The sequence below is a fragment of the Oncorhynchus kisutch genome, linkage group LG2, assembly GCF_002021735.2.
Source record: "Oncorhynchus kisutch isolate 150728-3 linkage group LG2, Okis_V2, whole genome shotgun sequence".
NCBI classification, from domain to species: Eukaryota; Metazoa; Chordata; class Actinopteri; order Salmoniformes; family Salmonidae; genus Oncorhynchus; species Oncorhynchus kisutch.
This window is the reverse complement of record NC_034175.2, coordinates 23,351,405-23,379,335: the sequence shown is the minus strand read 5'-3', so window position 1 is coordinate 23,379,335 and position 27,931 is coordinate 23,351,405. Positions and strand designations below refer to the sequence as shown.

General features: G+C 42.5%; 1 protein-coding gene across 1 annotated transcript; it reads left to right on the top strand.

Moving 5' to 3' along the window:
* On the top strand, positions 1 to 27,493 carry LOC109902152 (R-spondin-1). Its single transcript, XM_020498268.2, has 6 exons — positions 1 to 423; positions 10,878 to 11,600; positions 13,955 to 14,146; positions 19,205 to 19,348; positions 20,533 to 20,739; positions 25,699 to 27,493. Exons 2-6 carry the CDS (start codon positions 11,501 to 11,503, stop codon positions 25,974 to 25,976), a joined length of 921 nt encoding a protein of 306 aa, XP_020353857.1. The 5' UTR covers positions 1 to 423; positions 10,878 to 11,500; the 3' UTR covers positions 25,977 to 27,493.
* Positions 27,494 to 27,931: the final 438 nt, after the last annotated feature.

The following is a 27,931-nucleotide window of genomic DNA, read 5'->3' as shown; positions in this document are numbered from 1 at the left end:
AAAAGTGGATTTATGTGGAAATTGCATTAAGAGAGTGACTTACTATCAAGAGCCTTCTTATAAATAACTGCGCTGACTGAAAGAAATAGCAAAATACATACAAACATTTTTCAGTGGATTGCATTTGAAAGATTACTTTCTCATTTTATTTGAAATGAGTTGCAGATTTTTGAATTGCCATAAATAATGCACATGGAGAGTCCAAATGTTTGATGGCAACATAAATTGCCAACTGATAAAATACAACAAAGGGAATGATTTGTCTCTCTATAATGATGATGGATCTCTTTCCCATCTCATGTGGAGGTGTCATGTAGGAGGAGTTCTTTGAAACCAAACAAGTTACGAATTTTCCCTTATAAAATAGGAAATTGAGACCCGACACCTCACTGGATCTCACCATAAGAGGTTCGCAATGCACAGGTAGGTGGAATATTCCAAGATGTTATTACGCTGTGTATTCTGTATGACTGGATACTGATAATGCATTTTGGAATAGTTTAGATCTCTGTAATTATGGTAAATATTATGGGATCTCTAAGTAATATGGGAAATAAATTTTATCATCATCTGAATTACATATTTATTAGGCTAGCCTATTAGCTTACTATGGCTTAATTAGCTTTTAATTAATGATGAAATATAGGCCTACCTCTAATAAACAACCCTCATTTAAATGTCAAAATGAAAGTATTTTTGAAGAGTTATTATTATTATGTTTTTTTTTCATTATGGCAAATCATGTTAGTATTCAACCTTTCAAATGTCAGTGACATTGAATTTGATCTTGTTTTATTTTGTCTGCTGTTATTATGTAGAACCAGGTCAGGTGTAAGGAAAAATAGTGTTTGTCTGAACAATATATTTTCTGTTATTAACACTCAAAAATGCATTTTCGAAAGAGGAATCATCTAATTTTCAGTAACCTATGTGCATGAGGAACCCCATGATGTTTAATAAAATAGATTTCTCACTTTTTCTGGAAAGAAATCTGAAATTTGAGACATCCTAAATGCCTCCGTTTGTATCCATTAGGGGTGCCCTGATTGTATGGAGGAATGCTTTTGGTTCTGCTGGTCGCTATTCAAGCATATTTAGGGAATAGAGTGCGCAGCAATTGAGCATTTATTTTGGCACTCCACATGTGGCAGCAGCAATTTGGCAGTTAATTAAAACAGCACTGGCCTCTTTTATCTCCCTCTCTCCTTCTTGCTCTCCTCGTTCTCTCTCTCTTTCTTTCTCTCCGTTTTTCTGTATCTGTCTGTCTCTGTCTGCTTCTCCACCAGTCTTACATAAATACTGACCCCTTGAGTTCCGCTTCAAAGAGAGAGTGATAGGAAAGGTGGGAGACAGACAATTGGAGACTGAGATTATGGTTGAGAGAGATGCTGGAGTGGACTGGGGCAGGTGGAGATCTCCAATAGATTTTATTTTCTCCTCAGAAGACCATTGTAGGCAGCTGAAAGTCAGCATGGTGTGCTAGCATGTGCAGCTAACCCTGACTGCTGGCGCCCCATAGACTATGAGTGCGTTTGAAAGGGCAGGGTGGTGCTGGTAACACAGAGGAATTCTCCTCCTTGTAGATCTCAGTGGGAGCTACCAGACAAGGAGTTGGAGGAGGAAGTAAGGAAGGAAGGAAGGAGAGAGATCTACTGTACTGTACAGAGCAGGCAGTCCTGTAGTGTTATAGTCAACATCTGTAGCACATTTTACCCAGCTTTCCCTGTACAGGAAGTGATTACCCAAATGGGCTGTGGAGGCTCCTGAAGCATTCCAGTGGCAGAGCCAGGTGTTTTTCGGCACACGTGCACATGCAGATGCCCTGCATGGTGCTACTACTACCTGCTGCTTTAGATTAGAGAGTGTTGATGGTGCTGAGCAGTCTTTCGGGTCTAGAACATGAAGGAGAGTGACTACTGATAACGCTTTCCTACCATCTACAGTTGAAGTCAGAATGTTACATACACTTAGGTTGGAGTCATTAAAACTCGTTTTTCAACCACTCCAAAAATGTCTTGTTAATAAATTATAGTTTTGGCAAGTCAGTTAAGACATCTACTTTGTGCATGACACAAGTAATTTTTCCAACAATTGTGTACAGACAGATTATTTCACTTATAATTCACTGTATCACAATTCCAATGGGTTAGAAGTTTACATACACTAAATTGACTGTGCCTTTAAATAGCTTGGAAAATTCCAGAAAATTATGTCATGGCTTTAGAAGCTTCTGATAGGCTAATTGACATCATTTGAGGTAATTGGAGGTGTACCTGTGGATGTATCTCAAGGCCTACCTTCAAACTCAGTTCCTCTTTGCTTGACATCATGGGAAAATCAAAAGAAATCAGCCAAGACCTCCACAAGTCTTGGGGGCAATTTTCAAACACCTGAAGGTACCATGTTGATCTGTACAAACAATAGTACGCAAGTATAAACACCATGGGACCACGGAGCCGTCATGCCGCTCAGGAAGGAGACGCATTCAAATCATTCCCAAAACAACAGCAAAGGACCTTGTGAAGATGCTGGAGGAAACAGGTACAAAAGTATCTATATCCACAGTAAAACGAGTCCTATATTGACATAACCTGAAAGGCCGCTCAGCTAGGAAGAAGCCACTGCTCCAAAACTGCCATAAAAAAGCCAGACTATGGTTTGCAACTGCACATGGGGACAAAGATCGTATTTTTTGGAGAAATGTCCTCTGATCTGATGAAACAAAAATAGAACTGTTTGGCCATAATGACCATCATTATGTTTGGAGGAAAAAGGGGGATGCTGGCAAGCCGAAGAACACCATCCCAACTGTGAAGCACGGGGGTGGCAGCATCATGTTGTGGGGGTGCTTGGCTGCAGGAGGGACTGGTGCACTTCACAAAATAGATCACATCATGAGGGAGGAAAATTAAATGGATATATTGAAGCAACATCTCAAGACATCAGTCAGGAAGTTAAAGCTTGGTCACAAATGGGTCTTCCAAATAGACAATGACCCCAAGCATACTTCCAAAGTTGAAGCAAAATGGCTTAAGGACAACAAAGTCAAGGTATTGGAGTGGCCATCACAAAGCCCTGACCTCAATCCTACAGAAAATGTGTGGGCAGAACTGAAAAAGTGTGTGCGAGCAAGGAGGCCTACAAACCTGACTCAGTTACACCAGCTCTGTCAGGAGGAATTGGCCAAAATTCACCCAATTTATTTTGGGAAGCTTGTGGAAGGCTACCCAAAATGTTTGACGCAAGTTAAACCATTTCAAGGCAATGCTACCAAATACTAATTGAGTGTATGTAAACCTCTGACCCACTGGGATGAAAGAAATAAAAGCTTAAATAAATAATTCTCTCTACTATTATTCTGACATTTAACATTCTTAAAAGAAAGTGGTTATCCTAACTGACCTAAGACAGGACATTTTTACTAGGATTAAATGTCAGGAATTGTGAAAAACTGAGTTTAAATGTATTTGGCTAAGGTGTACGTAAACTTCCGACTTCAACTGTATATCCTCACTATCATTGCTTCTCTCCCTCTCTTCCTTTCTATCTACTCTCCTCACTCACTCACTCACTCACTCACTCACTCACTCACTCACTCACTCACTCACTCTCTAAATTAATTTCAAAGGGATTTTTTGGCATGGGAAACATATGTTTACATTGCCAAAGCAAGTAAACATATAATTTCCACGTTTTGTCACCAAAGCCCCATATACCACCCACCACTGTGACCTGTATGCTCTCGTTGGCTGGCCCTGGCTAGATATTAATCGCCAAACACATTGGCTCCAGGTTTTTGTGTGTTCTAGGGCAACGTTGTCTAGATGGAATTTGTATTTGTTGTCCTGGTATGTGGACCTTTTTTGGAACATCATTATTTTTGTCTTACTGAGATTTACTGTCAGGGGCCAGGTCTGACAGAATCTGTGTAGAGGTTCTAGGTGCTGCTGCGGCCCCCCTTGGTTGGGGACAGAAGCACCAGATCTTTAGCAAACAGTGGACTCTCTCTCTCTCTCTCTCTCTCTGTTTATGCTGGACTGTTGTCTCGAGGCAGCTGGCCATTGTGTTTGTCTCCCATACCATCGACCTGTGGGCGGGTTTGGCTAATGCGACTGGAGCTTACAGCTCGGAGGCAGAGATGGGAGTATAATAAAGTAAATCAAACATTGATGTACTGTATGCCTGGGTGAAAGTGCACATAACCTCCCTGTTTCTTCGCTGCCTGCAGTTGTTGAACCAAATAATCTGGATCTGAATCCAAAGAAAAGAAAAAAGGCTCAGTTAAAAGCCCTTACACTGGAGCCAATCTCTCCATTCGGTGCCTATGTGGCAGGCACCACCTAGCAGTAATTTCATTATATTACAAAAATAGGAGGTGTGTTGGAGTCCATAAGTAGCACCAGATCAGGCTCTGTAGGCTGCCACAGTTTTTAGGTGTTTCCCTGTGTCTGTGTGGAAGCAGAGGAAGGCAAGGCAGCTTGTGGGGCGGACAGGGCCTGAAATTTGGGAGTGGAACGAAACGCTTGTGTGTACTCTTACTTTATTCAGTGCTTTAACACAGGTTGTGTTTATCGCCTGTTTACTGCTCGGCTCTTGTTCATTGTCTCACTCACACTTGCTGCTGATTGCGACTGCCAGAGTTATCTTTCCCTCATAAAGTAGTGTCTAGTGTTCTGGGTTTAAAGGTGCACTATGTAGAAATCTCTCTGCCATTTCCTTGTTGCTAAAATTCTAATAGTTCACATAATTTCAGTTTATGTGACAAAACAAGCAAGTGTAGAGAATCATTGTACCATCTAAACCGCTGTGAAATATATTTTCCGCAACCAAAAATAATGTATTTTCAGCTATCTGAAGTAAAAGATGCATAAGCGAAACTTAAGAACAGGAAGCATTGAAATGGCGCACATAGAACAGTTCCACCGCTTCTTAGACTTGCTTTTAATGTGAATGATAGCTAGAACTCATATTTCTATGTGAATTTGGTTGGGTAGCCCAAAGAGTTACATATTGCAGCTTTAAAATGGAAAAATATGATAGAGAGCTAAAGACAGTTTTTAAAAATATTGTTGGATTTAGGTGCAGTTTTTAGGTGCAGTTTTTAGGGAGTTTTATTTACATAGAAGTTGACAGTGGAGATGGCTGTTTTGGCTTAATGATTCTATAGTATAAGCAGTGCTTGATTTAGGCAGGAGATCACCGGAACTTAGTACCGGCACCTCTGATTTTCTATTGCTTGAGTTCTTGCACCTGTTACAGAACAATATTATTAGCTCAAAAGTATTGCTGAGTTCCTGAACCTAATTCAGTCCAAGTCAAACACTGAGCATAATTATGTGTCTGATTTTAGGACCCCAAAATGTACAGTGTTCTGGGAGTCACCATCAGAACATTGGTTTTGGCTAACCATAATAATCAGGAATATTTGAATGCACTTTTGGTCTCTTGAATGTCGTTGAATTAACTTAATTTACATTATGCAATAGAGTATGGTACAGTGTCACTCCATTACTGCTTTACTGAGCTCACATTTTCTTGTACTGCTCCTACCACATCAGCCAGTGAATTAGGCCTCTGAGATCTAAATTACGTTATTTTGACAGGTTCATCGGTAGGCTAGGTTTCTGACTCTGAGCTCTGTGTAGTGGCACTTTCTCAGTTTCGACAAATTCCCAGAGGGCGGGAGCTCCCTTTCACTGGAGCCTGCCTGATTTAATAATTGATTCATCAAAAGGACTTACAAAGCAGGGCAATTGAATCTCCTGACTATTTGATGAGGGAGTTCAGTTCCATTCAGATGACTGGAGCCGGCTGTGAAGAAGGGGACACAGTGCTTGTGTCTGTTTAATGGATGAGGGAACCGAGACAGAGCACATAGAAAACTGTCAAATGGCACTGTGGCCCCAGAGTAGCTCAGTGAGATGTTCCTCATATCCAGAGGACAGGTCAGCTGTCAATGTGGAAGGATGACTCTCATGTTGTCATGTTGTGTGTTTTGTGTCCATCTTGCTCTTCATCTGTTTTACTGTATTATCACTCTACGTATTTTCAACCATCTTTCGTCCTCATATCTCTCTCGCTCTCTCACACGCTGCACTCTCTCTCGTTATCTCTCTCTCTCTCCTCTCTAGCACCCCTTCTCTCTCTATCTGAGTATCAGTCGTCCGTTGCCACCTCTAGGCTTATCGCCACGCCGTAATATAAAGGTCTGATACGGATGGATGGGACAGAGTGTGCTTCATCGGCAGGTAGTAAAGCGTCGTAGGCGGAGTGCGGTGTGAAACATCTCTTAAATGACTCAGCCCTGGTCTGGACGTGTTGTTCTAGGTTGTTCATTCCCCTGGTCCAGGACATGTCCCCCTTGCTCTCCAAGCATCCCTCTCAATTAACAAACCTTATCGTTTTTGGCTCTTGACAGTAAATATAGGGGTAGGTGTTGAAGAAATGTCTCTAATATTCACCTCAAAAGGCAAATAAACCCGGGCAGCAGCAGAGGAGAAAGCTTGGGTGCAGGTGGGTGTTTTTGGAGATCATTTAAAAAATGTTTTAAATCCTTAAGCTGGTTAACTGAGATCTTTGACATGGCTTAGCAAGGCTAGTCTGCCTAAAGGAGTATTTAGGGTGTCAAACTGTTTGTCCGTATGCATGTGGATCACAGTATGCGCAATTGCCTTCATACTGTGTGCTGCTGTGGTGTGTTAGTGTGTGTGCCTGTTGTTGTTCTGTTTCAGCTTCTTTGCTGTGTGTGTGTTTGAAGTTTGACATTTTATTAGTCGTATGTACAGGATACACATGGTATACGCCATCCAACGAAATCCTTACTTGCAGGTTCCTTCTCAAAAATGCAACAACAATAAGAACTAATAAAATATGAGAATAAGAACATAAAGTAAATGGCTCAGTAGAATATAATACATATTTTAGCATAAGTATAATACAAGAGGGCACAATTTACAGACCAATATTTACACGTGTTTTGGGGAGCAACTATTTAAATTGTGCAGTATATAGCAATCCTAATAAGGGTCTGGTAGCAGCAGTTGTGATGTGTGTGTGTGTAAAGCATGAATGTGTGTGTTTGTGTGTGTGTGTGTGTGTGACTTCTTCACATACTAACTCGCCGCAACAGAGGGACCCAGTCAGCGGCCCTTAATCTCAGAGACTCCCCTCGGAGAGACACTCTTATTCATCATGATGGACGAGACCCCTTAATTAAATACTGTCCCTGCTCACATTAATATTGTTTTACAATAGCAAGACATTTTTACACAAATGGGCTCACTGGGGAGGGGCTGTCTGGTCGATCTCAGCCACACTGGCTATCAATCTAGATTCATGTTCTGCCGTGTAGTTCAAATCAAATCCAATGTTATTTGTCAAATACACGTGGTTAGCAGATGTTCATGCGAGTGTAGTGAAGTGCTTGTGCTTCTAGATCCGACCGTGCAGTAATATCTAACAAGTAATCTAACAATTTCACAACAACTACCTTATACACACAAGTGTAAAGGAATGAATAAGAATATGTACATAAAAATATATGGATGGAGCGATGGCCGAACGACATAGGCAAGATGCAGTAGATGGTATAGCGTACAGTATATACATATGAGATGAGTAATGTAGGGTATGTAAACATTATATAAAGTGGCATTGTTTAAAGTGACTAGTGATACATTTATTACATCACATTTTTATTATTAAAGTGGCTAGAGATTTGAGTCAGTATGTTGTCAGCAGCCACTCAATGTTACTGATGGCTGTTTAGCAGTCTGATGGCATTGAAATAGAAGCTGTTTTTCAGTCTCTTGGTCACAGCTTTGATGCACCTGTACACGATCTCGCCTTCTAGATGATAGTGGGGTGAACAGGCAGTGGCTCGGGTGGTTGTTGTCCTTGATGATCTTTTTCGCGTTCCTGTGACATCGGGTGGTGTAGGTGTTCTGGAGGGCAGGTAGTTTGCCCCCGGTGATGTGTTGTGCAGGCCTCACTACCCTCTGGAGAGCCTTACGGTTGTGGGCAGAGCAGTTGTCGTACCAGGCGGTGATACAGCCCGACAGGATGCTCTCGATTGTGCATCTGTAAAAGGTTGTGAGTGTTTTTGGTGACAAGCCGAATTTCATCAGCCTCCTGAGGTTGAAAAGGCGCTGCTGCGCCTTCTTCACCACGCTGTCTGTGTGGGTGGACCATTTCAGTCTGTCCGTGATGTGTACGTCAAGGAACATAAAACTTTCCGCCTTCTCCACTACTGTCCCGTCAATGTGGTTAGGAGGCTCCTTTGTTTTGTTGACATTGAGTGTGAGGTTACTTTCCCGACACCACACTCAGAGGGCCCTCACCTCATCCCTGTAGGCCGTCTCGTTGTTGGCAATCAAGCCTACCACTGTAGTGTCGTCTAAAAACTTGATGATTGAGTTGGAGGCGTGCCTGGGCACGCAGTCATGGGTGAGCAGGGAGTACAGGAAAGGGCTGAGAACGCACCCTTGTGGGGCCCCAGTGTTGAGGATCAGCGGGGTGGAGATGTTGTTTCCTACCCTCACCACCTGGGGGCGGCCCGTCAGGAAGTCCAGGACCCAGTTGCATTAATGCCACGTGGATGTATGGTTTGTCATTTTTCATTCCAGTCCTCCTTAGTTTATTAAGGCAGGGTAGCCTAGTGGTTAGAGCGTTGGGCTAGTAACCGGGAGGTTGCAAGTTCAAACCCCTGAGCTGACAAGTGGTATTTTGTTTCTGTCGTTCTGCCCCTGAAAAGGCAGTTAACCCACTGTTCCTAGGCTGTCATTGAAAATAAGAATTTGTTCTTAACTGCCATGACTCTTAACTGACTTGCCTAGTTAAATAACGGTAAAATTAATATAAAAAAATACAGAGTTCACCGGATTACACTCTGTGTTTTAATTTATCTGGATTGTTTGCACAGCCACTTGAGATTAGGGTCAGAATTGGAGGCTAAACTGCCTGGCGGGGTTGTGGCAGTAATGTAAGAAAAGCATGGTAAGATCTAGCTGGGATTCTTGCAGGTTTGATTCAAACTTTCTTTAGGGACACTATAGTGCGTGTTAGGGACATTATAGTGTATTGTAGGGATATTATAGGTCATTATAGAATGTTAAAGGGTGTCTGCACTTCCTGATCTGGCCTCGTTTTCGATTTGGTTCATTAAGAAATGCTAGCGGCCATGACTGAAGTTGGTTTTGTGGTGTGGATTGATGTGCATGTCTCGTGTTTGTTTGCAGGTGGGAAGAGATAGCTCAATTATTTTCACAATTAGCTTCAGTTGGCTGGTGTGAAACTGTGGCAAAATTGGCTTGACTTTGGATAGCCTATCTCTGAGGCTCTTTAGGGACCGTCAATAAATTACAATAAATTACACAATGTAAATCAGACAATATTTTCATGTTGCACACCGTTTTTGTTTTTTCATTAAATGCTTTCATTATTTGTATATGAATTTTTAAGTCATTGGAATTTGGAGCAATTGGAATTTTTACATTTTGTCCTATGTACACTTTGTAATTTACCCTATTGTCCCTAACTAGCCCCATAGGGATATCCAAAGTCAACCATGCAGCTAGCTGCACTCCGAATTTATGATTGTGCTGCCAGCTGACGGCATGTGACTAGGATTGAAACAAATCCAACTTTAATATCCGTTGTGATGCAGTCACAGACACAAGTTTAAAAAACACACAAAAAAACTATGTTTTGGTTGAGACTGACTATGACCAAAACGATCCTATTTACACTTTGTAGTACATTATGACAGTAGAATAAATGTTTGTGACTCATGTCTATGCCACATAGGCTGTTTTCTGAATGAGAAGTTGCTTTTTTTAGGGGCAGTTTTTTAGGGGCTTTAAGAACTCACCCAAAATGTCTTTGTAGGCTTACTCTGTATGATTCACAAGCCACAATAAGTACAACAGCCAAATAAGGCCCTGTTTCACTCTTGGGGTAGGAGACCCTGTTTGCACTGTTCCAGACAAGCTATGCCTTATGTTTTCCGTATATGCAAGAGCTGTAAATATAGCTTGACACTATCTGAGAAGATCTCTGCACCACTTGTTCATTCCAAGTGTTTGTAGAAGGAGTATTATGTGTTTTTTCATTATTTTACTTTAAGAATGGAGGAAACATATTTTTCAAATCAACTCTCTTCTCCAAAGGCAACTGGAAGTGTAGCAAACGACCCAAAACTATTTGTGGTATTTTGTTTCATTGTGCCATAGCTGCTAATACTTTGAATGAATCTGCATCGATTTCAAAGTTTGGAAATGACTGCGGTCCATTTAAATCTGGAATGAAAGTGCATTATCTTATGCTTTGATTTCAGGTCAAAAGACAAATGGACGCTGATTGCCCTAAACAAGTATTTTACTTATCAGATATAATACTGTGTATTTTGGAAATGTTTCAATACGTTTTCCCTCAAAGCAGTTTAAAGAACAGAGGAATCAAGTTACTGTTTTTGAATTCCAGTACTTATCATTGGTTCACTGTTGGTTGACATGGTTGGAATTGATATAATTTCCGTTCTTGTTACAAAACCTTGTATCTGTTTCAGTCTTGGCCAAGAGGTGGATTTTCTCTTGACATGCTAACTTAATGGCTTGGTGTTTTAGAGCTCATGTCTCATTATTTCTCTCTCCCCATCACACACACCCCTTCCCAACTCCCCTCTGTCTGTCTGTCTGTCTGTCTGTCTGTCTGTCTGTCTGTCTGTCTGTCTGTCTGTCTGTCTGTCTGTCTGTCTGTCTGTCTGTCTGTCTGTCTGTCTGTCTGTCTGTCTGTCTGTCTGTCTGTCTGTCTGTCTGTCTGTCTGTCTGTCTCTGTCTCTGTCTCTGTCTCTGTCTCTGTCTCTGTCTCTGTCTCTCTAGCAGGTCCTGGCACAGACAGATGCGTTGTCACATGTAGGAGTCTCCAGCTTTTTTTAGCAGCCCCACTCCTGTCCCTCCCCCCACGCCTCCTCAGAGCATCTTTAATAAGACACATGCTCCTGGGCTCGGGTGCTCATTCACACCAAACGCTCCTTGGCGATCCTCCAACAGGCTGCCTGCTCCCCTGCTAGCCCCGCCGAGTCTTCATGGGTTGAACCAACAGGAGTGCCACACTCTCCTCTCCTCCTTTTTCCACCTCTCCTCTCCTCTCATACTCCACGCATCGCTCCTCCATTACATCGTCAACCGACCCCCCCCACACTACCATTATGGCTTGTACCCCGGGCATGTTTGGATTTGCAGCCGCAGCAGCATAATCCTCCGCTGAAGGGAGTTGTGGACACAGCAGCCCTTAGAGAGAGAGAGAGAGACAGTGAGAGACAGAGAGAGAGAGCGAGTGAGAGAGAGAGACCCAGCGGACAGCAGCAGCGGAGGGAGGGAAGCAGCAGGGAGGAGCAGCAACAGCAGCAGAGTGATCCACCTGTCACAGAGTGGAAGGGGCCCCCCGCCTTATCCGTCTGCCTGCAGGGGGGACCCCGCTTGGCCGGTCAGCACCAGGGACTATGCAGCTGGGACTGGTGGCTCTGGCGATGGTCTTTCTCGGATCCATGGGTCACAGCGACAGCGGCCTCAAGCTCTCAAAGGGACAGAGGCAGAGACGGAGTGAGTTACCAAATCCTCAAATCCCTTCCCCTCTTTCACTCTCTCTCTTTCTCTGGTTTCCATGCAGCCACCGAGAGCCACAGTGGTACATTTCTTATAAACATTTAACGGCCGCAGTAAAGATTACATGTTGTTTATTTTTCTTCCTCCTCATTATTTGTTTTGCCAAGATGGATTATGGTAGCCTCAGCTGTCTTTGAATGACCCTCTTTTCTTCCTCTTTTTATGATTTACGCCTCTCTTGATTTATGTTGAGCTTTTATGGGTATTAAGAATGTTTATAGTCGGGTTTTAGGCGGATTCACCCTGGGTTTTACGGCTAGAGCTTCAGCACCACAGTTCTCTCCATGTCTGCCTCTGAGGCACTGAGAGGAACAACTCTCGGACACTTCAGCTCATGGTTGTTGGACCATGTTCCATTGTTTGGTTTTCAAGCAGTTTTATAAACACTTTTCTGACCTCATGCACCCACAAATACAGAGCTTACTCTCAGCCTCAGTGTCTGCCCTCAGAGCGGGGTGAATCTCAGTGCAAGGCATTACCACTGGTTTTAATATAATGCCTTTTCCCTCAGAAAAGCTTTTAGAGGATACCAGCCTTTGCCCCCCCCCCCCCCCCCCCCCCCTACACCATCACCTTACAAAAACATCCAAGCAGTCAGGAGAGGTCAGAATTGTATTGAGCTTGGCGTTTGGTAAATAAAGCTTGGCTTCGGCATGGCTATAGATGTCCAGAGGAAAGGCATTATCAGATGTGTCTTGTTAGAATTGTCATGTCTTTTCAATTGCACAATAAATACCTATTTCTAATGAGCAAAGTGTGTTTTACTGTACCGTAAAAGGCAAGATAGCAATGACCTACGAATCATGTGTCAATGATCATTTAAGAGGCTTATCCTTGGTGAACAGTGTTCCCCCTGAATTTTGAAGTGATTTAAAAAAGTTTATTTTCCTGGTTATTTAAAATGTACTAGAACACCCTCTATAGAGACTGAGACACAAAGTGAGATTGACACGGCAAGGAACCTTCAGTTGGTTTAACCCACAGACTATGTTACCCACTGCTGTTGGCTGGCAGGTAGATAATCATGTTGTTGATGTGCATGATTTAGTGTTATTCATGTTGTTGTAGTTAGGCATTTTCATCACATCATCTCTATATGTTCTGTGCCGGTCTTTCCTGGTTCGACAACACCTCATCCAGAGGAGTAATACGGCTCTAGTACATGACCTCTAGCAGTAGGGTCAAAAACTGTCCCAACATACTGTCCGAAAACACCTTACACCCCCCCCACCTCTGGTTAACTATTGCACAGTGTGATTATTACTTTTCTATCATTATTAAAGTATTAAGAGTCTGGCTGTGTGACAGCTACTTTGGCTGCATCCCCATGCGAGGTCACCATGACTCAGCCATGGCGTAATTGATTTGCGGGGAGAAAATTTTTAAAGCTTTTACCATCCCAACTTATCTCTGGGAGACAGGGATGGCAGATTGATTGCAGTGTGAGTGTGTATATATTTAGATGCTGATACCACATAGGCCTGTAAATCAACCCGGGATGACCGCCATTTTGGCACCAAATGGCCCCTAGAAACAGGATGTGCATATTGACACGCTTTCTGAGCAATCATTTAAATTACTGGCTGCAGCAGAGCAGAGTCTCCGAGTTCTAGCCTTTTTGGAAGATGAGGGAATAGGGATATGAAGATATGAAGTATGATCATGGGATTATATGTGGATGAGAGCCAAATGCAGATGGGGTGCTTTGAGACAGAGTTTTGTGGCTTAGTACAATTCTTAGATTGTTATATTCAGCTTCATGGGCGGATGGTTAAAACACCAAAAGACGTTCGGCTCTTGGGAAGAGACTTAACGCACTTGTGCGCATTTCCCTTTTTGGCCGGCACGCTCATGTAATTGGCGAGATCCCGATGGCTGAGTCACTTTTCGTTGACCCCAGGGGGGGCCCTGCTGTGTGATGTCATGGCATGATGTGGAATCGATCATCGCAGGATGTCAGTCCGAAACACTCGGACTTCTCCAACCAAAATCTGTTTAGGATCTCCGGCGAGCAGTTTCAAGTAAACAGTGAGAAAACAGTTCAAACAAAGATGTTTGGCATGGCCCCTGGTTAGATTATCTGCAACATGAACTACTGCCAGGTTTATGGCTATGTGGTGCAAAAATAGACAAGGGCCATGTCCTCACTGATATTGCCAGTGTTGAATGTAGTGTTTGTCTCCAACAGATAAATACTTATTCACTTTGTGGTAACTGGACCTTATATGCTGGTTTTTAATGACTCTTCTCTTTCTCCCTCTCTTTCTCTCTTTCCCCATATATTTCCACAGTTAGCACTGAGGGGCCACCATCTTGCTCAAATGGCTGTGAGCGATGTTCCGAATACAATGGCTGTATAAAATGTAAGCCCAAACTCTTCATTCTCCTGGAGCGCAACGACATCCGCCAGATAGGCGTGTGCCTCGCCTCGTGCCCACAGGGATACTTCGGCATGCGGACTCCCGATACCAACAGATGCATCCGTGAGTTTGGATTCTTGGACTTCATTGTTCGTTTTTTTAAATGCATTGTGTCCTAAATAGGGCGACACGTTTTTCGTGACTATGATGTGAACTGACCAGGAAAGCCCCAGTAAGAAGGTTTCCTATATTTGTATTGACATTTTTCGGTGTTGTACAAAAAAAACCACATCCAATGATGTTCAAGATATTCCCCAGTACAACATTCATATCATCACAATGTGTCACCATAATGGTAAACACACAATGGGCACTAATGTGGTCCAGTGGTAAGTGAGGTGTAATTTCCACTTTGAACTGCTGTGCCATGTGTGGAAGGAGCTGTCTTCACCACATGACCACAGCCACAGCAATGACATGCAACACAACAACACACTCATAAAGATCAGCAAATAGCATCTGTCAAGCTGGAGATGGGCCTTGAACTGAGACATGGCAGGAACATTATTGTTCTGTTGCAGTAATATTCAGACAGTTTAAAGCTAGACTCAGCGGTAGGACACAGATACAGAAAGTAAACAGCAAATTGGGTCAATTTCCACGACAACTAAGAGCGTTGAATCGTGATGCTCAACCTCCGATGTTTTTGTGAACAGCGTGAAAGTGAACCTGTGCATATGGGCAGATAGTGTGTGTGACTGTGTGAGAGCGGAGTCCTGCATCTCGCTCGTCTCAATATCTGTGCTGCTGCACGTGGTAACATCATTTTGCCGAGTCTACCTTTAAAGACCAACTGAATCAAAACAGGACCTTCTATTGTCAAAATTGACTACAAAGTGGAATCATAAAGTCAGTCTCGTCCAATACAGAGATTTGGAAGATGATTAAGGAAGAAAATGTAAGTCATGGAATTAAGGTGTAATTCCCATGGTAAATTTGGTTTGACTTTGGATATCCCTATCAGTAAATTACACAATATACATGGGACAATATTTTAACATTTCAATAGCTCCAAATGTCAATGACTTAAAAACCCTTAAACTGTCTATAAATTGTAGAAATTCATATACAAATATTGAATGCATTTAATGAGAACTAAAACATGAAAATATTTCCATTTACATTGTGTAATTTATTGATGATCCCTAACTAGCCCGTCAAACCTTTTTTTCAACGGTCACACCTGAAGCTAATTGGCCAAAGAAGTTGACTAGCACTAGCTAGCCTTGCCTAATTCCAGACACAAGACCTGGTTAGACTGTTTCAAGTTATCTAGAAGAGTGAGTGACTGTAACTGTGTACTGTTTTGGCAGAGTAAGTGTAGTAACGCTTCCCACATGCGAATACACACCCACATTATACCACACCCATAAGACAACTCTCATTTGGCTTCAGTCATGGCAGCTGCATTTCTTAATGAGCAAGCAAAAAAAATTAGAACAAATAAGTAGGTCCAGCCCTTCTTTAAGGGGTGTGGGGTGAAGTAGGGTGGAATAGGTTTGGTATACATGTGTAATGTTTACATTACTCCTCCATGTTGGTTCTGGTGGCACAAACACCTTTTTTTCTGAACCAGGGGTGCCAAGGGCCCGGCTCGTGGTCTGTTTTCTCTTACTTGTGGGTGGAAAACAGGAATGGAAGAAACTCAAAACAAAAACATTTCTGATGCACTGCTGTTTGTCTGTTTTTTCAAGGATGTCTATGTTTTTTATATTTGTCTCGCGAGCCAGTGGTTCATGCCAGTTCACAGTCCATACCCGTTGTGTTTTAACATTTATGTATCAAAACATCCATGTTTTTAAAGTAAATGTATATTTTCTGGACACAACTGAGTTATTCATTTTGCATGTTCCCTTGTGAATCATACAACTAAACTTGCCTCTCCAATGGTAAATTAGATCAACTTCTTATTTTTGAGGAAAGTGCGTATGATGATAGGCAATTAGAGCGCAAGGCAGCTTGTAGTCATTATATTTTGTTACAGGAAGAACACGCAGGCTGTTTGGTGTATGCAAGTTGTTGTTTTGTTAGATAGGTTGTTGCAACATCATTTAATACCAGATGTCTGTAATGTTTAGTTTTTTCTATTACAAACAAACTTCCTAAAAGCTGAACTCATGACGCAATACAAATATGGAACTGAAATGGTTCAGGGGTATTTCCCTTTAGTTTTTCGCCCTCAAGTCATAAGGTACATATCTTTGAAAACAGAATCATGTCACATTTGTCACCAAACGGAAGAAATCTGACTGAAAATGGGAGGGAATACCTTGACAAATAAGAAACACTCCTTTTAGTTTTCTGTTGCAAAACATCTTTTTTTTTTAAAGAACATTACCAAGATTTACTAGTAGTCTCGAAACAAACAGTAGTGTCTTGTGGTTCTCCAGTCAAAAGTTTGGACACACCTACTCATTCCAGGGTTTTCCTTTATGTAGACTATTTTCTACATTGTAGAATAATAGTGAAGACATCAAAACTATGAAAAAACACACATGCAATCATGTTGTAACCAAAAAAAGAATCCACTGCTAATGGACAGCAATAAGAAGAAGAGACTTGCTTGGCCCAAGAAACACGAGCAATGGACATTAGACTGGTGGAAATCTGTCCTTTGGTCTGATGAGTCCAAATTTGAGATGTTTGGTAACAACCGCCGTGTCTTTGTGAGAAGCAGAGTAGGTGAACGGATTATCTCTGCATGTGTGGTTCCCACCGTGAAGCATGGAGAAGGAGGTGTGATGGTGTGGGGGTGCTTTTCTGGTGACACTGTCTGTGATTTATTTAGAATTCACAGAACGCTTAACCAGCATTGCTACCACAGCATTCTGCAGCGATATGCCATCCCATCTGGTTTACGCTTAGTGGGACTATCATTTGTGTTTCAACAGGACAATGACCCAACACTTCTCCAAGCTGTGTAAGGGCTATATGACCAAGAAGGAGAGTGATGGAGTGCTGCATCCAATGACCTGGCCTCCACAATCACCCGACCTCAACCCAATTGAGATGGTTTGGGATGAGTTGGACCACAGAGCGAAGGAAAAGCAGATGACAAGTGCTCAGCATGTGTGGGAAGTCCTTCAAGACTGTTGTAAATGCATTCCAGGTGAAGCTGGTTGAGAGAATGCCAAGAGTGTGCAAAGCTGTCATCAAGACAAAGGTTGGCTACTCTGAAGAATCTCAAATATAAAATATATTTTGATTTGTTTAACACTTTTTTCGGTTACCATATGATTCCATATGTGTTATTTCATAGTATTGATGTCTTCACTAGTATTCTACAATGTAGAAAATAGTAAAAATAAAGACAAACCCTGGAATGAGTTGGTGTGTCCAAACTTTTGACTGGTACTGTACATACTGAGTTATAAGAAGCACTTATTGCTTTCTTTTAAACAGTGTTTCCCTACTCTTTAACCCTGGTATTTTATAGCTCTTACATTGAGAGGAAGGTGAGATAGCATACAGATTTACACAGCTCCTCCTGGACGAGTTGTAACTGTCCAGATGCCTTCGCAGCAGAGAAGCTTACTGTCAATCAGCTGGTTGGAATAAGGTTGGAATAAGGGGGGCTAGTATGTGTGATACTCCTCATACCAGCAACATGGACCGATATAGGGGCCTGTTCAATTAAACAAAGAGTTATTATCCCACATAGCGTTGTTTACACATGTGGCTACCTGAAATCACATTACAAGATACATAATGAGGATCCACCTGAACATAATGGCCTTTGCTTCAAGATATTTATTTGAAATAGCCTGACAAACTTTGTACATGTACAATATGTGAACATAAACACAGGGCCATAACTTCAGAGCATGTCTGTCTGCTAGGTACTCAGGAAGACGGTTTTGGAAAATAGTCCAATTTGGATAAAAACAACAAAAGTTCTGGCTCACTCTAAATCCCCACATTTTTGTTCATGTTTTACTGTCACTTGAAATTAACTTAGCCTCAGTCTTTATTGTTTCAATGTTGTCCACTGCATCCCGAAAGGCCGCTGAGCATGCTGGTTAGTCTCCTCAACCTCCTCCTCAAGCCTCTCCGTGGCTAACCTGCTGTTATTATCCAGTCAGCCGCTTCAATTTCGGACATATCGAAATCCCCAAGATGTCTTGTTAGCCACATGTATTTTACATTAGGGCTACATTTGTCAAAGTATTTGCTCCGAACATCAGTAACGTCAAATTTAGCTGTCAAGAGCTTAAAGTAATAATTGAGGTTAGGGCATTAAAATCCCAACGAGGATTCTTCCCTTTGGCTCGTTTCGAACTCCTGGCAAGACTCCAGCCGACTAGACATTCTTTATTTTAGTTGTTTATGGGAAAGGTGTCTAGTGTTTTGTGACTGGATACTCACCGATATTCCAACCCAGAGATGTAAGGATTACATCTGTGACCTTCGCTTAGCGTGCCTCTGTCTCCACACTCTGGTTTTGGCAGAGAAAATGTTATTATTTCAGAATAAGATAATGATGGTCATGAAATAAGGGGGCTAGGAGAAGGGTTGGGATGAGAAAGGGGGGCTCTTGGTAGTCCTCTAAGGTGTCTGTTTTTCATTCTCCCGCGCCCATAATTACCCTCAATTTAAAGTAGTTGCTTGTTTGACTGGAGAAGCTGTGTTTTTAACGAGGCAAAGGTGCGTGGAAATCCGCTGACGTGCTCTCTACTCTTGGCCCGCACCCGGCCACCCGCTTTCCAAAAAATATAGCCGTGGTATGCATATGCTTTTAAGACATGGGTGTTATTCATGCAAAATCCCCCCGAAGAGTCTCTCCCCATTGTTTTATCACTAATAAATCTCTCATTGTAAATACAAATCAGGCTACATTCTTGTCCTCCCCCGAGGAGAAGAGGATCCCTTAGTGCAGTAGGAAGGCTTCACATTTTTTAAACATACTTTGCTGTTTTTGTATGGTAATACTGTATCATTCTGTATTAACGCGGAAGCTTGAAGCCAGAACAATGAACAGTGGTGTGTTATGCTGTCAGTTAATGCAAAGTGTACATGTGTACTATGTTAACACAATGAATATGAACTAAACTAAGTGTGATTTGATTTTCCTCATTCTTTCCTCTCTTTGACTCATGTTTTTGTCTCCCCTTTTCCTTTCAGAATGTAAAATAGAGAATTGTGAGGAGTGTTTCAATCGAAATTTTTGCACAAAATGTAAGGAGGGCTTATATTCACACAGAGGGCGATGTTACCCCAGCTGCCCTGAAGGCCTCAGCACCACCAACGGGACCATGGAGTGCGTAGGTGAGTGACCTCTCACCTCTGACCTCTCTTCCTTTCACCCCCTGCCACAGCTTCACTCACAGCTGACACTGAACTGGATTATGATCAATGAGTTTAAGGGCACATAGCCTTTTGACACATATTAGCTTTTGAATAAGATAATATTGCTGTAAGTCCCACACTACCCATACATTGAGTATTAAGCATATGAAGTTGAGTATGATGAGTTTTTGTGGTGAGAGCCTGTCACAAAGTCTTGAATGTTTCTCAGGTGTGGGCTGCATATTTGATCCCATAACATACCCAGTTCACCCTAACCCATCACACATGGTATACTAAATGCCCTTCAGCTATCAGCAGCCAAGTATGTTCTGCCTGTCGGATGAATATCGCCTGCCATATGAGAGTTCAGTTCGAGACTTCAGTGACGTGGAGAAGCTGTGTTCCGTTGAGCTCTCTTCCTCCTCTGTTCCTTTTTTCTTCTTTCTCTTTCTGCTGTTTCTCAATCACCAGCGAGCCAGCTGAACTTCGGAGGGAGGCCGGCAGGATCATTTTATTGATTTCTTTTGAAATTATTTCTGTCACAAGTAAGCAAATATCGCACTAATGGCATTAGTGCTAGCTGGCTGCTCCAGGCCACTTGACTTCTCAGAATGTCAACCCCCAGGTTGACATTCTGGCATTGCCCCTGCTCCCTTACCTTACAGAAAGTGCTCATTCCAGCCGCTCTTGTTATATATTCTCTAATTTCCTTGTTATTGTTTTTGGCAATATCAAGTTTGCTTGCTTCACCCCCACCCACCCCCCAACCCTTAACAAAAAAGTCAAAATATTTTCCCAGAAAAAGTTTGACATTTCCCCCACAATGGAAACCAGCTCTTGACAGATAGAGTCATGACTTAAGCTCAACATTATGTCACTAGCGGTAAAACAGTGGAGGTCTCTAGATAAACTGGACAGACTTGGTAAGATAGAGGCTTTGCACTTGACAAGGCCAAATGAGTGATGTCTGTTTGGGCTGGATAAGTTCCTCTGCATTACTTTCTCACTCTGAACATGCAAGACCTGTTGAAATCTAAAACTTAATGGGTTTCAATTTGGGCTTGTGTGTTCTATGTGTGTTCTATGTGTGTTATATGTGTGTTCTATGTGTGTGCATCTAAAACTATATTTAACTTCTGTCCTTCTGTATATCCCGTCTGTAGAATGTGAACTGGGCGAATGGAGCCCATGGGGTCCCTGTATGAAGAAGAACAAGACATGTGGCTTTAAGAAAGGTACACAGACCAGAGTGCAAGAGCTTCTTCAGGCCCCCAGCCCTGACACGGTCTCTGCGTCCTCCCCCCGGCCCTGTGCTCCACAGACTGAGAGACAAAAGTGCACAGTGCAGAAGGCACCATGTGGGAAAGGAGGTGAGCACTAACACATACCTACATTAGGAGAGTGGCAACGAGAGGAAATAGAGTGAAACCGACAATGAATATATGGATGGATAAAAGACAGGAATGAGACAGTAGAGGAAAGATGAAACAAAACAACAGTTCAACACAACTACAGAGTCAATAATATTGTGATCAGCATCTTTTCTGATGAAGTCCTAAACTCCCTGTACTAAATAAGATTTTTTTTCTCTGCAATATTAGAAATGTCCAAGGCAATACACAACACCAAACCCCTGTATGACCATGACCTGGTACCTCAAAGGTGTTTGTTCAGTAAGGACACGGAGTCTCTGACTGAGAACCATGTAAACAAACATTCCAAAAGAGCCAAACAGGCAAGACAGATGGGAGGGTGCCACAGGCAAGACAGATGGGAGGGTGCCCCCTTTTTCTCCCCAATTTCGATCTTGTCTCATCGCTGCAACTACTCAATGGGCTCGGGAGAACCGAAGTGGTCATGCGTCCTCTGAAACATGACCCGCCTAACCGCGCTCCTAAACACCCACCAGCTTAGCCCAGAAGCGAGCCTCACCAATGTGTCGGAGGAAACACCATTCAACTGGCGTTGAATGGTGTTGCAGGAACCCGGCCCGCCACAAGGAGTCACTAGAGCGTGATGAGACAAGTAAAGCTCCCCTGGCCAAACCCTTCCCCATCCCGGACGACGCTGGACTAATTGTGTGCCGTCCTGTGGGACTCCCAGCCACGGCCAGTTGTGGCACAGCCAGGGAAGGAACCTGGGTCTGTAGTGACGCCTCTAGCTCTGTAATGCAGTGCCTTAGACCGCTGTGCCACTTGGGAGGCCCGGTCAGTAGGTTTTAATGAACTCTGCCTTATAAAATAAAACGGACCAGTCAAACCTTTATTGAACAGCATCGCTGGGATACTTAGCTTTGTGATCGACACAATAAAAAGGTAGAGAAAGGTTTGGAGTGGATTTGTTAATGTTGATTTGAAGTGAAAGGAGTTGTTTTGTATGGCTGACAACAGTGGGCCCATTTGGCCACAGTTTCTATCTCCTAATTCTCCCACTGTAATTCCTGGTTTTAATCCATGTGAATCTTTTATTTGGCAGCTAATTCATGTACATGTTGAATCAAAGTTGGAAGCTTCCATTTCTTTACAGGGACTTAGTGTGCAGTAAACAAGCAATATTCCCAAACTTTATGAGCGGGTGGTACGCTTATTGGATTTCAGGGCTGCTACTATTTTGAGTAACAGCTTTCAACGAATGTCAGTTTACCCATTGTAAAGAATCAATGAAGAATTATGTCAGTTATGAAATATGTAACAGATGGAGTACGTAAAAATGCACACAGCAACAGCATTATACAACATTAGATGAAGAAATCCTTCGAGGGAGGATATATACGAGCTCTTGCTTGTAATTCTTCAGGGAGGAGTGGACTTGCTTCACACTGGACAGGACCAGGACAGCACTGTTTGATAAATGAGAGGCAAATTTACACTGCATGACGCCTGCATCCTGGAAAGAATTTCCACCACGGATTGAGAAGAATAATTAACGGTGAAATATTATAAACTGACCCATAAATGTGTAATGCCGAATGCCAAATTTCTAAACTTAGCGAGTGTTGTGAAAGGAGGGAAAATGAGGGAACGGGATGCTGTGTTGGAGCAACAGAGTGTAGTGTGTCAGGACTCAGGAGTCACCCGCATCTTGAAGGAGATTGAGACGTATGATGTGACTCCATTTGTGAAATGTTGACAGTTTGACTTTGAGAGATGATAGCCATTAGCTTCAACTTATTTTCCTTATTCTGGTGTCAGAATACACCGTTGTGAAAATGAGTAAGGATCTCCTGTCAAGGCACATAACAAATACATTTTCTTCTCGTGTGAATGAACTCATAAGCGATGGTTATCGTGACCTTGTCTAAGCCCTTTTTCATGTGCTTAAAAAAACTTGCCATGTGCTAAATTAGCGAGGTCGCGAATCCATCTGCAAGACTTGGCCGACGGGGCCGCTGTAAAAAAACACAGGGGGCAGTGCTTGTATAACACAAGTGATTTACTGGTCTGCAGATCTCACGCTTTGTGTCGATTTGGCCAAGCTCTCCCTTTTTCTTCCTGTAGCTTTTTACAAATGGGCCCACATGAAAACAGAATTTGCTAAATGCGTGATTGCCTTTGTCAGGCCACAGTTGTTTAGCTTGGATGGAGTGGAGCTGCAATCATGGTTGTCATAAATTGATGGAGTCCCCCTCGATCCATTACCGGGCTTGTCAGGGGACTAATTAAGTCCTTACACAGTGAGAGAATCAACCCAGGTCTTGCTGTGCACACTCAACAAATGGCCCTTACTGTAACTCCCCAGGTTCACTGACTAAAGCATATTACTCTAAACAGAAACAAATGTCTTCCAAATTCAAATGGTCTCCATTTTGTTTTCATTAGTGGGAGAAATTAATCCCCCAGAAATTGTTTATTTACTCAAGGCAGGCAACACATGCATACTTTACAAAGCTAGAAATCAAGTCTTGTCAACACTCCCCTAAGAAATGTGACACAGCCCCCAATGTCAAGGGCCAATTGGCCAATAGGGCCCTATAGTGACAGATGCTTTAATGACTTTGGCCCCTCGTGTCTCAAGAAAAGTTTACATCAACTACGTCTAGTTAGTGGACTACTGTATTGGGTCTGCCTCTGCCTGTTTTCTACCAAACAAAGGGAAAGATACTGCACACCTGTGCTCCTGCCAGGTCCTCGTTAAATAAATGATAGGAATGCTTATTGAAACTCATTTAGTTTCAGGGGTCTCTTTATTCAAAATATGCGCCATTAAATGCGTAAATGTTTGCAGGTTTACTGCCAAATAGGTATTTTCATTGGTTTATACTGAGATACATGTCTATGGAGCAAATTTGAGTAATAACAAGGCTTTTTGTCTTTGCGTACTTTCAAATACACTCAAATAACAAAGAAATGATATAGAAAACAAGCTAAAAGGAGCACGTGGTGCAGAATGGAGGAAATAGACGTAGGCCTATTACAACAGTTATATAATTAAGCAATAAGACACGAGGAGGTGTTGTATATGGCCAATATACCACAGCTAAGGGCTGTGCTTAGGAACGACGCATCACTGTGTGCCTGGACACAACCCTTAGCCATGGTATATTGGCCATATATCACAAACCCCCGACGTGCCTTATTGCTATTATAAACTGGTTGCCAGCGTAATTAGAGCAGTAAAACTAACTGTTTTGTCATACCCGTGGTATATGTTCTGATATACCATGGCTGTCAGCCAATCAGCATTCAGGGCTTGACGCATTGCGTTGTGCATAAGAACAGCCCTTAGCCATGGTACAGTTTATTGGCCATATACCACACACCCATGTGCCTTATTGCTTAATTATTAACTGGGTGGTTCAATCCCTAATTGCTGATTGGCTGACAGCCATGGTATATCAGACTGTATACCACAGGTATGACAAAACGTGTATTTTGACTGCTATAATTACATTGATAACCAGTTTATAATAGCAATAAGGGTTTGTGGTATATCACCAATATACCAAGGCTAAGGGCTGTAGACAGGGCACTCTGCGTTGCGTTGTGCATAAGAACTGCCCTTAGCCGTGGTATATTGGCTGTATAACACACCCCTTCCGGGCCTTATTGCTTAAATATTATATTATATTATTAAAGCAAATGAACAAGAATGCTCCATGAGCCTCCTGTTGTCAAACAGTTAGCCTTAGCGAATGCTCTCCAGCCCCTTTAGTGAGTGTTTTGAGTCTCTGTTTCTAGGGAACATGGAGACTCAACACACAAGTTCATAGCAAACATTCCTCAGCCTAACTTCCTAGTTTCCTCTCATCGTGGGAGCACTCATCAGCCGAGTATAAACAACCACTGTCTGACACCTGACACAAACATCCATTCCCGTTTATGTGCGTGAAAGGTTGTTCACACCCGCGCGAACACACGAGCAAGCCAACCACACACGCACGCACACACACACAGACACACACGCACACACGCTGTCATGAGAGCTCCGATGTGTTAACCTCTTTGTGGCTTAGTGGTGTAGTGGCATAGCGCAATTTACATCAACAATGTCAAGAGGATGTCAATGAGTGCTCGTATGTTGAACAATCTATAGCTGCATGTACAGGACATGAAGGACTCTTGCACCCCACTTCAACAGTGTTGATTTACTTTAATTCCTCTGTTTTATCCTTTCCTCAACGTGTTTGATGGTGTTTCCATCCCGAGTACCAGGAAAACTACTCTTAATGGATGTTTGTGTTTAGGGAGCAATTATGCACTTAAACTGTGTGACAGGTGGAAGTCCAGACAACAGCCTACAGCGAGAGTGAGAGGAAGAGGAGGGGAAAGACGAGGATGCGGGGGGAGGTAGAGTGGAGAGGGAAGGCAGACGTTAAGAAGGAGCTCACCTCGACCGGTTCCCAACTGTTTACATGAACTATTATGTTCCATCAGCCGTTGTCTCTGCGAGTGTTAAGACGTGTCCGGCTCGGAGTCACACTCCTCACAAAGGCTTGATTACTGTTATCCGGGCTGTCATTATGGCACTGCTGTGTGTTTCCTGTCAGCCAAATGCAGCACTGTGTTGCATCATGGTGGCATTTATGAAAGGCTCTGGATCCTGAGCTGCATGTCTGGGGCTTAGCGGCAATTAGCCAGTATTAAAAGGGCCTGTTAGGAAGCTAGAAACCGGGGTATCCACACAATGCCACTGAGAAACATGTTGTGAATATGGGCTAATGGGCTAATGTCAAGGTCTACCAAGCTAATTCGGACTCTACTGTACTTAAAACACACACCAAAGCCATCAAAGCCCTGTTTATAAAAGCTTAGCCCAACTACCCTATTATTTTGGTGTCGTAGTCCGTGTAATAATGCATTTCAATCTGTTATTTTCCTCTCTCTATCCAGATGGGAATAAGAATAAGGGCGAGCGACGAGACCCGCAGAGGAGGCAAGACAAAGAAAACGTCCGAGGCCATGGCCACGAGGGCAAAGAGGGTGGCAAAGAGGCTGGCAAAGAGGGTGGCAAGAAGGGGGGCAAAGAGGGAGGAAAAGAAGGAAGCAGAGAGGGTGGCAAAGAGGGCGGGAAAGGAGGCAGAGAGGGTGGCAAGGGAGGCGGCAGGAGGAAAAAGGGCCAAAACCAGGCCACCACCACGCCCAGTCTTACCCCTAGCACTGTAGCCTAGGCTTTAGTCACGCTGGGACAAGGAGGGACAAAAAACGAGGCAACACCCACCTGCATTGGCCATTATTAAGAGACAGACAGTGGACTGAGGTGACAATATCAAACTGATGAAGAAAAGGATTAATGCTGCTATGCATTCTAGAAGATGCTGTAAGAGAACTGGAGGATTGCTGCAATACATGAGGAGCAGGACTTGGACTTATCAGACTTGGAGGGAAGAGGGGGAATGTGCACTGTGGAGGGTTCCACTGTAAGCCTTGCAGTAGGGTCAACATGTTTCATTTCACCGCTTCCAAGTTTATCTTAGAGTTGGCAGATGGAGATCCCAGTGGCTGAACAGTGGAAGACACTGAATATGAATATGAGCATTTCAAGATGGAGGCTTCACAATGATCAAGGATCTCTTCAGTCCATTAGAATCCCTGATGTGCTTTTCAAAATCTATTTTTCATTGTTGACTTGACTCATGTTTTGTGAACGGTAGCAAGTAGATATTTCTAAGGAGATGTTGTTGTAAGTGATATAAAGAAAATGAACAGTATTAAGATTCTTTATTTTAATTATATTTTTTGATGAAACAAAAGAAAGGCACTGGAACAAATGTGTGGTTTTGAAGGAAAACATATTTTAATAAATTTTTTGGTTTGAAGGGAATCCGCTCCAAAACAAACCAGCAACAATATAGAGAAAGTTTAGACGGCTTTAGTTCAAATCCTGATCTGGTGTTAGACAAAGGTTACCCACTTAATAGCTTAGTTCTTAATTTCAAGTAGAATAATGTTTTGGTATCTTCAGCATAAAAAGTTTAGATTTGAAAACTGGGTGCGTTGTGTATGTGTGTTGTGAGTGTATGTCTGCGTGTGTCTGTGTGTGCATTCTTGCCTGTCTGTATGTTTACAAAATTTAAACAAAATGTTTTTGTGAAGTAGTGGTCACACAAGCCTATGTATACTTGTGTGGGTGTGGGTATATTGTATGTGTTTCTGCACGTAAGCTTAATGTGTGTGTGTGTACGTATCAATCTGGTAGAATGGGAAATTTGATATAGACGATGAGAGAGACCATTGTAAAGGCACAGTTATATATCAACGCATCAATATTTCCATAATCATATGGCTCTGGTTACATGTAAACCCTCTACAGCTGCTCAGTAATCATGTATGTTTGCAACAGGGTCCGACATATCGGTGTTCTGTACTATATACACCTCGGTCAGTGGAAAGAATCATTGCATTATACAGCTACTTGTCAGCCTGATACGACAAGAGCGACGAAAGTTTTTGTACCATTTGACACTAATCTTTGAGCAACCGCTGTCACGTTTTGTTTAGCTTGCCCTGGGTCTATTTGCTTTACACCAAAAAAATAAATATTAGCTTCGTGAGAATGTATACGTTAAATATGCGTTCGTATTGTGGATAGTGGTACTGAAAATGTCAACATCAGTATATCATTGGTATATCTTATTACTTCTGTGAAAGCTTGAATAAAATGCAGATGCAGTAAACATGGCAGACACACTAAGCATGATCATTGTATATTTTACGGTAGTCAGTCTCTTCCTGTGCAATCAAATATTACTGTGGTCTTTCCATATCCATGTTTCCATTCCCTGTTTGTTCTCCCGTGGTCTCTCAATGGTTTTCACTTGTCACACGTACAGTAGTTGGCCTGTATATGATCTGTATTTGTGTACTATACCAGTAAGTATACGGTCACCATAATAATTGACACACATATTAAGACGGCCTTTCACAGGCTCTTTAAATGTATAATGACAGCACCTGAGGAACTCAACATTCGCGGCATATGTTTGTCATTGCTGTAGGAAGTGCACAAATCTCATGTGATGTCTCCATAAAAACTGAACCACAATGCACAAGCCCAAATTAAAATGACATAAATCTGACAACATTGCGCAGTCCCCTCAGTCAATCTCTCCAACCGCTCTATGAT